This window comes from Limulus polyphemus, unplaced genomic scaffold, assembly GCF_000517525.1.
Source record: "Limulus polyphemus unplaced genomic scaffold, Limulus_polyphemus-2.1.2 Scaffold3907, whole genome shotgun sequence".
Lineage (NCBI taxonomy): Eukaryota > Metazoa > Arthropoda > Merostomata > Xiphosura > Limulidae > Limulus > Limulus polyphemus.
Window position 1 is genome coordinate 32,945 of NW_013669517.1, and position 12,193 is coordinate 45,137.

At 34.8% G+C, this 12,193-nt stretch overlaps 1 protein-coding gene across 3 annotated transcripts in view; it reads right to left on the reverse strand.

Moving 5' to 3' along the window:
• The window catches only part of LOC106470253 (DNA oxidative demethylase ALKBH2-like), a 32,353-nt gene extending 21,446 nt beyond the window's left edge, over nucleotides 1-10,907 (reverse strand). The window contains exons 1-3 of one of the 3 annotated variants that reach the window (XM_022398851.1): nucleotides 10,605-10,907; nucleotides 9,840-9,963; nucleotides 6,900-7,001 (exon numbers count right to left, since the gene is read on the reverse strand). In XM_022398851.1, coding sequence (XP_022254559.1) covers nucleotides 6,900-7,001; nucleotides 9,840-9,846 — 109 coding nt within the window. In that variant the 5' untranslated portion in view covers nucleotides 9,847-9,963; nucleotides 10,605-10,907. Of the gene's footprint in view, nucleotides 1-6,899; nucleotides 7,002-9,839; nucleotides 9,964-10,159; nucleotides 10,578-10,604 lie in introns of those variants that run through there. The other 2 variants (XM_013930797.2, XM_022398850.1) reach the window with 2 other exon arrangements.
• Nucleotides 10,908-12,193: the final 1,286 nt, after the last annotated feature.

Here is a 12,193-nt window from a genome sequence, read left to right on the forward strand (position 1 = left end):
TCCCTCTTGTTTTATATAAATTATTAAGGTTTCTTGACAGTACTCAAAATGAATCATTAAGACATTGTTACAGTATAACAACTGCTGGATCCCTCTTGTTTTATATAAATTATTAAGGTTTCTTGACAGTACTCAACATGAATCATTAAGACATTGTTACAGTATAACAACTGCTGGATCCCTCTTGTTTTATATAAATTATTAAGGTTTCTTGACAATACTCAACATGAATCATTAAGACATTGTTACAGTATATCAACTGCTGGGTCCCTCTTGTTTTATATAAATTATTAAGGTTTCTTTACAGTACTCAACATGAATCATTAGTCCTTTGTGACAATATATCAACTGCTGGGTCCCTCTATTTTTACATGAATTATTATGTCTCTTTCACTAAACCCAATATAAGTTATTAAGTCTTTGGGACAGTATAACAACTGTTAGGTTCTTCTAGTTTTTCATTAATTATTAAGTTCTATTGACAATGCATAATATAACTTATTAAGTCTTTGATACAGTATAAAAACTATTAGGTTTTTCTTGTTTTACCTGAAGTTTAATTTACAATTCTGAACATAAATCATCAAGTTTTACTGACAGTATAACAAATGCTGGCTCTCTCTAGTTTTACATATATTGTTAAGCCTTGTTGACAATATCCAACATAAACTGTTAAATCTTTGAGAGAGTATAACTGTTAGGTCTCTACATGAATTACTAAAGTTTATTGACAATGCACAACATAAGCTATTAAGTCTTTATGACAACTGTTAGATCCCTCTAATTTTACAAGCATTATTAAATTTTATAAAGAAGTGCACATAGGTGTAATAGTTCACATTATTTTGTGGTCCAGTGTCTGGATTTTACCAATTTCAACCATTTACAAGTCTCCTTGGCCAACTTTGCAATTGTTTCCTTAGAAGCTACATCATGCTTGCTGGAGATTTTTCAGGACAATATATTTTCATAATAGTTTGGTGAATGGTGCATATACAGGGGAGGGGAGGGGGGGCAGTAGATGTAATACTACTTTCTAAGTTGCATCCATATATACTAAACATATTTAAAAGGTGTTGCCATTTAGTAAAAATAATGAGACTGTCTATGGAGCACGCCTGTAGATGCCTTAATATGGCTTCCCCACTCATTTACTTTTCCTACAAAAGTAGTGCCCCCTTTATAGATTTAAGCTTAGGTATTGATAGAGTTTAACAAATTTTTCATAATACTGGTGGATAATCTTAAAAATCATAATATTGGGAAAGAAACGTAATAATTCATAATACTGGTGGATAATATTAATAATTCATAATATTGGGAAAGAAGCATAATTCCTAATACTGGTGGAAAAGCTTAATGGCTCATAATACTAGCAGAGAATCTTAATTTATAGTATTGGTAGAGAAACTTAATAATTCATAATACTGGTGGAGAATCTTAAAAATCATAATATTGGGAAAGAAACGTAATAATTCATAATACTGGTGGAGAATCTTAAAAATCATAATATTGGGAAAGAAACGTAATAATTCATAATACCAGATAGTTAAACATCAAATCTGAACCAGTATAATGAGTAGGCTCCCATTTAGGCTGGTGCCACTCCTACTGACACCTTGAAAAAACATCCAGGAACCCAGGTAGGAGAGCACCAACTTTGCCCTCGTCTCCTAGAGTGGAGGAATTCACTCTAACACTCTGGAGAAAAAACCTATGTCCACCACCCCAGTGACTAGAAACTGGGTGTGGTAAGGACTCCCTAGCTCCACTAGTAGAATCTGGGGGCAATGCACATTGGGGAGCCCTGAGAAACAGTGCTCTGGAAACAGTGTAATAGATGAACCAAGTTCCCTAAATTTTTAAAAGCAAGATTTATTCAGTTCAATGACTGGCAGAGACAGGCAGGATCTCCTTTAGTTTTACTCATGATAGTCCATGAGTGGTGGTCCAGCATAGTATGGTATATACCACTTGGTGAGCTCCTAGCTGGTCTTATGGAACACCTCATTTCTACAGAGCCTGTTACAACTGGTAGTAATTACAGTGAAATACAGGTTGCTAGTGCAAAATTGGTTTGATAAAAGAACACCTGTCTGAGAAACAATCGCCACAGAGTGGGATACTGTGAAAACAAGGTAAGGGACCTTGAAAGATAGAAATGAAAATACTCACCCCTCTGGATTATCTAGCAGAAATAGTTAAGATAGCTACAGTGGGTAGACAAAAACCCTCAGATGAAGAGACTATCAGATCAGGCAAGTAATATGAGATAAAGGTATTATGGGAAGTCCATATACCAGTCCGCATAGTGACTTCCACCAAGCAATTCAACCAAGAGAAATCTGATTAGATGTGCTTCACAGAAGATAACCCACCTTCAAAGAGAGCCCACAATAAAGGTATAAGTTCAGGCAACAAAATCTTCAAGACCTTCACTGAAAATGACCAAGATTCAAATCTAATTGGACGTAGAGAGAAAGAGTGAGCAGATGAATCAGAGAAAAGGTTTAACCCTTTTCCTGTCTGACAGAATGTTGGGTAAGAAGAACTGGTCTGAGGATGTAGAGAGAATGAGAAAGTACTCTGTGGACAAATAGCACAAATCACTCTGACTGGTGATGTCTGTAGGTCAGCAGCCACAAAAAATAAAGCAGCAGGTAAAAGGGATACATGGCATATAAGAGTCAGGTCACAAACAGGTGTAAAGAAAGAACACGTAATCTGAATCTACCTGTTAGGTAACTGGAATAATCATTTGGGACCAATTATCCAAAAGGATGCAAGGAATCTAGAGAGTACTGGGGATCAAAAGTATTTAGTTGCGATAATCGAATGATAGTTGATAAGACTGCCATAAACAATGGTGATTGTGAAAGATACAAAACCTCTGTCAGAGAGAAAGCTAAAAAAAACGAGTTATGGTTTACACTATTGATTGAAAAGGGTTCAACCTCCTTTCAATACAACATTGCTGATATGCATGTCATAACCTTTTAGAAAAGTGAATTTCGAACTAAGCAGAAACTGAGCCAGATCATTTCACCCATAGAAATTAAATCCCATTGCTGTGTGAAAAATGGCATATACTCTATGCGAGAAGCCTGAGCTTTTGGATAACCAGATTCACCATATCTGATCATGGCTGCCTTCATAGAGAGAACCTAAAAAGAAGTGGAAGAGGTGAACATACCAAAAGGGACTACAGAAACAGTAACCTGGGTGTAGCCACCAATCTGGTGTGATCAATAGGATCTGACAATGGGTTGGAACAAATCATATATCGTACCCTGGGTAACATATAAAGTGGAGAGAAGGTTGAGAGTGGTAATCCTGTCTTGTCCAGATGAAAAGCATCTATTGCCAAGGCCCAAACATGATGTACTGGAGACCAAATTACCAGAAGTTGGGTGATCCAATGAGAAGCCAACCCACCAATCAGAGTTGCAAAATGAGAGCAATCCAACTGAACCTTGCAATGCAACATCTATTCTGTTGGGAGAATCTGTTTGGATTGAAACAGTGCACCTGCTACTAGAGGCATCATGGAACATGACAAACTAGAAGAGTAATAAGATAAGATTAGTCCTGAGAAAGGAAGTCCAAAATTCGAAAATAAGGAGCCCTAGACTTTATGCCTTTTTGATGAGAAACATAAGACACCACTGTAGAATAGTAGAGCCTGTTGAAGAGCAAGAAGAACAAAACATTGTGTAGGGAATCCTTGATGTCCATGTATACTCTGGAATTCCTGACTGTTGGTAGATGTACCCCATCCCTGAAGCAAGGCATTTGTGAAGAGAATGGAAATCTGGATAAGATGGTAGTAGAGAAGCATAATTTGTTGTAACATCCTGACTTAACCCTTCAAGTTTGAAGAATGATCATGACTAAAGAATATGAGGAAACCAGGAAATAGATGTTTATGATTGTGTAGGATTGCTTGTGTTCTCGTCCCAAAGGCACAAAAGATTCAAGTGATACCCACATTCTCAGAAGAGAAAGAACTATCTGTGCAGTTGGAGAAACATAGGTGAGTTAACAGTGTGACATCCTATTCTATAGCATTGAGCAGGATGAGAGACAGCTGAGCTCAACTGAGAGATGAGATGAAAAATAAAAATACCCAGACTGATGACATATTGAATTGGAGCAAGAATAGATGTCACAGTCCTGAATGAAAAGCCTGCCTGGAGTGTATCTGAAAGCAGAAGCAGGATGTGGTAGTTAACAGTTGAGAGATGTTGCCAGCAGTAACCAGTCATCCTTGGAATGGTGTGTGCACAGTACGATGGAAGAAAGGGGACAAGAAAACTCATATGATACAGCAGAACCCGTGTTAAGCCTATGTGAGACTGAAGGAAAAAACACAGAACTGCAGTACCTACCCTTGTGCACCACAAACACTGATATGGTGGGACTCTTCATTGCTAAGACAAGTGCAAAGAAGAGCCAACTACAACCAAGTTGGACATCAACAATCCCAGTAAAAAATTCAACACAGATTGAGGAATGCCTAACTTGTGAACCTTGGAGAATCTAGGCATGGAAGATCGATGACTAGACAGCTAACAGGAATAAAAAACTTAGGAAAAATCCCAACTCTCTCACTAACTCCAGAACAACCAGATCCAGATAACACTAGAACTAAGTTACAAATATCAATTAACTGTAGAAGATAGAAACCCTACAAGTTGGGTAGATAATAGTGGGGAAGATGTGAACTGAATGACCAATTGTGCCCCAAGGACCTGTAGAGCTTCTGCACTAACGGCTAAGATCACCACACGTCCAGAAATTCTTGGAACGGAGACACCAGAGCTTCTGAAGGTATACAATAATCACCAATACTGCTGGAGATCCGACTAAGGAGTGGAAACCTTAGATATAGACATAATCTATTCTGAGTACCAATGTACCAAAGAGCTGATATCAGGGATTGATACTCACGAATAGGGGTGTAACTATGACACCCTGTAGGAGCCGATGAAATTCAAGACTCCAACAACAACTGGGAGGAATGTAGAAGCCAAAAATTGACCCAACGTAATGCTAACAATGGATCCAGCTCGTCCACAATGAAACTGGTGATCCTGAGAGTCTTTTAACAGAGTGAAGGAAACAAAATGCTGAAGTTGAATTGTAAGTCTGTAGACTTATTTTGTCCCATCACGAGTCATAGACCTATATATGTGAAATACAAACTCTGCCTTAGAACCCCGAAATTCCAGGAGTAAATCTTATTTGAGAGTCAGAAAAATGCCTCCACCTTGTGGCAGTAGGAAAAATCATGCATCTAAGAAGTAAACCTTCCAGCATGAACCACAATTTCCATGTATGGAGAAAAACATTCTCTCCCAGACCTTTCAGCCACCAATTAAGTTGCAGAGTCGAAAGCAACCAGGAAAATGTCCAAAACACCAATAGGAAGAAAGGAGACAAACAATTCTCTACCAAAGTGAATGATGTGGTGGCATAGCAACTGGTGGAAGGTGAAAATCCCTGAAAAGGTATAGTGTGACAGACCAAAATAACAAGATGCCATAAAAAGAGAGTCCAAGTTGTGTTCTCATTGATTGTATTCTTCCTCAGAAATATTCTCATGCTGAAAAGAACATATGAATCTAGCTCCATGCAAATTAAGGCCTGTACCTCCTCTGCAGATAAAGTCAAACACAATTCCTGAAAAGTTGTACCTGTGACGTTTTTGACTGCAACAGGAGTTTCCATAATTGATACATTGGTCGCAAATTCATGCTAAGATTCCTTATAATTCTGTAACAAGAAATAAATGCAAAAAATGTTTGAAAATGCAAAGAAGCCCATTCATAAATGGTAGCCACATGCAAAAAAAGCACGCTTCTAAACAATACTGTGCCAATCGAGAATGTGAGGATTGAGCAGGAATAGCAGAGGGAGCTAGCTGTACCAATACTATTGTTGGAGAGTAGTCACATGATATTTACATATTCAAAAATGACAAGAAATTGATGGGGTATATAGATTGGTGCACTGAGCAGAAGCATTTTTAGCAATGCTTAGGTGGCAGATAGAAGATCTGAGCAGAGCAAAGACCATATTGAAACAAATAACTTACCTTTAAGTTCATATGCAAAAAAAACACATGATACCATAGTTTCAAACATAAGATATTTTCAACTTTTACAGATGTTGTAAATTTCATGCAGCTACCAGATAGCATATTATGGAAATGTTCAAGTATACTTATTGCATTTAAATATTCAATGTCACAATTTATATGATTGGATAATGAATATTAATCAACCAATAAAAAATGTTGATACTTCCAAAAGTAGGCATGCTTGCCAAAATGCCCAGTAAACTAAAGTTTCTACAAGACGATTTTATAGTCAATATTCCACTTATACCCCCCCTCCCTCAATGTCACAGTTTATATGATTGGATAATGAATATTAATCAACCAATAAAAAATGTTGATACTTCCAAAAGTAGGCATGCTTGCCAAAATGCCCAGTAAACTAAAGTTTCTACAAGACGATTATATAGTCAATATTCAGCCTATACCCCCCCCCTCCCAACCCCAACATTTTCTTTTCGACTTTACACAAATCTTAAAAGTCACCTCTGGGACCTCAAATATAGATGTCTGGAACAATCTGGAAATGTCCTATGCCTGTACAAATGTTCTTAATTGCTTGTGAATAAATTAAACCCACAAGGTTACAAAAACAGGGAAGCTGGAAAGGTATAATGGACAAATCTCTAAAGATTTCTAACAGAAAATCCTTCAACATTTAAATTGTTCCTATCTTATTAAAAGATCTCATAAGATATCATATCCTACAAAATAATTCATATGGTTTGATGAGGAATTCAAAATTTCAAGCTTAGATCTTTATAATATAAAAAATCCAAACTTTTTGCAAAGTTGTTGAAAAGCTGATCACTCTGTTCCTTTCTCTTCAACTGGTCCTTGTTTAATTTTGCTAAGATCAAGTCCAAGGTATTTTTCTGAGGACCTGAAACAATAAACCAACACCAATTATTATAATTTAGCATCCAATTCAGCATGAGCTCGAAAGTAAAAATTTTTAATTATCTTGTTAGACTTACTTGTACAAATGAAAACAATTCAAGAAAGACAAAGACAGGGAAGTTCAATCTGTTTCTATTTGCATCAGAGCTTTGTGTAATGTGGTAGAAATAATCCCCAATTCTTTAAGTCCAGCTATTTTAAATAATACTTATTATATTAATGTACTGCACAGATACAGATTGCAATATAAAACTGTTTCTATATCGACACCACTGTGTGTTTAACTGGTTATTTATGTAATTTATAATTATTGAACTATATAAATACACGAATAGTCATAAGTAAGATTTAAGCACAAAAACTTTTTTTGAAACTGTACACAAGTTCCAATTTTTTTAACATGCCTTCTTTATATATATAAAAAAGCCACTTTGTTTGTAATGTTCACTTTGTTGGTAACATTCAAATTGGCTCAGTGATTAGTCTCAAGGAGAAGTCTTGCTCTCAAATCCCAGTTGAGTGTGAATTTTTTCATAATTTTTTTAATTATTAATAACTTATAATGTTTAGAGGAAAATCATACAATATTAGGAATAATCAGAATAACACGATAGTTTAATTTAGGGATACAAATCATTTGTTAACATTCAATTACAAAGACTGGGTGTCATAGTGGTTATAAAACTCAACTATAATGTGGGAGCCTTGCATTGAAATCCTTTTGCACTTCTTTTTTTTTTAAATATTTGTTGTCATATTTACAACAAGCTCTTTGAATATTTGAAAGAACATGAATACTATTATAAATTAAATGAGGGATTATATCATATTACATATAAACACCAGTATCTGTGTCAAACACAACTTTAATATCTTTTCATGCTTGTGAAATACTAGAAAAAGGATAAACATTCTTTATACATATATATCGTTACTATAATATACTTTTTAGAAAACATGTTCATAAAATATTTATTTAAATTTTTAGAAAAAAATTAATCAGCATTTACTGTCACATGACGGGCATCCAGCTAGTCTATAATATTAAACAACACGTATTATTGACAAAGTGAGCATTTCTATGTTCAAAACCCAACTAAATAAGCTACTCAGCCTTGTAGTACTTGAATCAGCCATGCAATACCTAAGTCAGCCCTATAACACTTGACTCAGTTCTGTAATATTTGTGTCAGCCCTATAATACTTCACACAGCACTTTACTTACATCTGTAATACTTGATAATTCCACATAAACATATATGGCAATAATTTTTCTCAAGTTTAAGGATACCATATATCTGAAAGAGAGGCAATTGAGCAATTTGCAAAATTGAAAATTGGCCAAAACTTTGAACTTTCCACATCAAGTAGCTGTATTTAAAACTTTAAACTCTTTACTGGAAGTTGTTATAGAAAACTTAAAATTTTTCACATGTGTAACATATATATTGGTGATGGGGAAAATCTCCCTGAAAATATTTTAACAGCAAATATTAATGTGATCTCTAAAAATGTTCTTTTCTTCTAAGTAATTGGAATAAAGTAATGCATGTATACACTGCCAATTTTCACAGTATGCCTACTGTAAGCTAAAGACACTGAAGCACTATTAATCAAGGGTACTGAAAGGAAGCAATAGAATCAACTGAGCATTAAATTATCTGTAATTAAACCAAATCATATTTTGTAAAGAAGCATGTTTATTTTAACAATGAAATAGTGAATAATCAGAGTATGACATTCAATCAACATGGGAGAAAAACTTTTAAAAATATCACACAGAAGATGAGAACAAAGTATCTGTTTACTCATAAAAAAAAAACTAAAAACATAAAAGCTTTAGTTAATATAGACCTTTTATCAAACAGCAGTATGTAGGAGTCAATTTATTTGCATGTTTAATATTTTTGAGACTTGTCAGTATTTCAATTTTAGGTTTGTTTAATTGTGATATAAATTATCCATTTTAAATGTAATAAGCAAAAAACACTGTTTAACTCATTTTTATTAATATTAAATATTTCATTTTAAAATAAAATTTAAACAGGCCTTTCACTTACCAAAGTGTTATGAAGTAATATTACAATATTTTGCACAAGTCTCTTTGTTTTCTTTTTTCAATAGACAGTGTTAATATTGTTTAAAATTATATCTATAATTGAGTAAGTTCTCTTTTTCATAGTGTAACAAAATTCAAGTTAGTTCTAGGCTTACCTTAGTTTCAACTGTTCTATTACACTACAAACTTGAAGATCACTATTTACAAACACTAGCCTACTTTATTGTCTTTTTCTTTGGTTCTACTACAACATCAAATAAATTACACATCAATAAGTACAAATTACTAGCCAATATGAACTTTATTAATATGATTAATTCTGATGTTGGTTATGTTAATATAAAAGTGTCCCCTTGAAGATAAAAATTTCCACAGGTCTTACTTAGCATCAAATTTTAGGGGGCATTGCAGGCTACATGTAAGTCGCATGCCAGAAAATTGGGAGGAAAATGGAATCAATTCTATTTAAAAAGACTGTATTTAACCTGGCTGTGGGAAGAAAAGGGAGTCACATTCTACAGAAGAAGAATACTGTATTTAACCTGGCTGATGTCATTTGAATTCTTGTAGTTGGATGTTGTCAGGCAGCCACGAAATGTAAATATTGTTTTATTTCTACATGTGTCCACCTCTGGTAACTCAAGTTTTAATTCACTGCACAAATGTAATGTCTTTCGTCAACATAATGATACCAACATCAATCTAAACTATTTCTCATGTACTGTATTTTCTGAACAAAATATACACATCAACACAACTTACTTGCCATATAATGTCTTTCATGAACACGATTTTAACATCAATCTCATGTACTCATTATGTAATATTTTTCCTGTACATAATGGTATAAATAACGTTCCAACCTATCTGTGATGTAATGTCTTCCCTGAACATGATGACATAAACATTAACACATTTGTGATCTAATGTTTTCCCTGAACATGATAACACAAAGATTAACTCAACCTATCAGTATCATATAATGTTTTTCCTGCACATGCTGGCAGAAACATTAACCCAACATACTTCACATGTAATATCTTTCCTTAAACTTAAAAGTGGAGATTTCTTATTCAACCTACCTCTCTTGCAGGTTAACTTAATTATCGATAATGATAGTTCTGACGTGGTGTATAATAAATTAATTTGACACATGTCTGTTAATCTACTTGACCATGTAACACTAATTATGCTATCTCGTAACAATGTAAGTTTTCATAGCCAGGTGCATATACTGATAATGATATAGATTGAGATGTATTGCTTTTGGTTTATTTTTACAAATTCTACTATTTACTAGTACTAGTACTACTAATACTAGTTGTAACTTTTAGTTGCACCTGTGGTTGTAGAACTTGTAGTTGTACATTATAAATTTGCCTCTCAATAAAATATAGAGCAAAAAAAAAAAATGTAACGCAATATATAAAACTGGCTTTAATTTTTTGCTATCAATCCTTTTACAATATTTTGATGACAAAAGTAAGGTAGTTAATAACTGCGTAATTTAGCTAGTAAGTATATTACCAGACGTCATAATTTTCACTCAGGAATGGTACACACCTCACAAACATTAGATTAATAATATTATAATAATAAGCAATTAGGCCTAGCTATATTACTGCACTTTCTACGTTAACAAAGGTTTTTTGAAATGTTGTAGTCATCTGATGGTACGTCGAATTATTGAAGAATTGAAACTAAAATAAACCCATTAAAACAATTGGCTTAAGAGTAGGTCTACGGGATTATAATGCCGAAGTCAAGTGAACCTGGTAGCACGTGTTGAGAGTCTTAGTAGTTTCTAGAACAGGCAGTATTATCGTATATAAGTGCGCTAGACAGAGACGAGGCAGAGAGAAAGAAAGACAGCGATTACGGTCGGCGGCAACTGAGGATAGCAGACACAGAGATCGGAACTATAGTTTGCGGGGACGGACAATTAAGTCTAAGCGCGATAGAAAGTGAGTGAATTGTTGTGAACTATAGTGTGTGTAACTGTGAAAATTAAGTACATTACAAAGTTGTATTGAGGAAGAATAAACAAGTTTTATAAAGAAAGAACCTGTATCTAGAATACTCGTCACGTGACCCCCGCTGTCGTAACACTGCCCCTTTCTTAGTATTGTTCGTCTCGAACAATAGCCACTTACATTAAACTAATAAACAATTAACAATAACTTAATTAAATGTACAGAATTTACAAACACAAAATTAAAATTCAACAAAGTCTTTTAATTTTTCGGGAGTATCTTCTTCCGCACTGGTCTCTGTCTCATTGGCTTCTGCTTCATCAGGAAACGTCCTATCATTGGTAACAGTCACATCAGTAATAGTAACTTCATCAAAGGCTTCACTGTTTCCCTTCTCAAAACCGAATAGAGTTTCTTATTCGGCAGTGGGTTTTTCAGGTGACACGTCTTCAGCAGCATCATTTGTTCCATTGTTCACTTCATCCCAACTGAAATGTCCTGGACCATGATAATGCCAAAACCTGTTGGCATGCGCCACCTTTGGCTTACCTCGCTGACCACATTTTATCCGGAAAGTCACGTCTGAAAGAAGATCCACTATGTCATATGGGCCTTCCCATGGAGAAGACAACTTAGGAGACTTCCCTTTGGTCTTCCTGGGATTATACAACCACACCTTGTCTCCTGGTACAAAGCTAACTTCAGTAGATCTCTTATCATAAGATAACTTCATCGAATCAGCAGACGTTTTCAAGTTTGAACGCACTTGATGGTGAATATCATCCATTCCCTTTCCGATAACACTTTCACAAACTCTGACACATTCTCAGGCAACTCTTCATAAGGTGGGCGTCCTGTTAACAGATCCACTGGCAACTGAAGTTCCCGACCAAATATCAACTTTGCTGGAGTGTATTCAGTGGCTTCATGCTCTGATTTAATATCTATACCTGGTTCCATTTCACCATCATCAACTCCTTCAGTCACTTTGACTTCAGCTTGATGACACCTAATTAGTTCAACCTGTCTTTTAACAGTTACCGGAATTTGGCCTTTGTTGTTCCCAAACGTCATTTTATCAAAATTAATTACACACTTCTTTGGTAGTAAGTAGTCCAACCCTAATATGCATTGGTCTTCAAT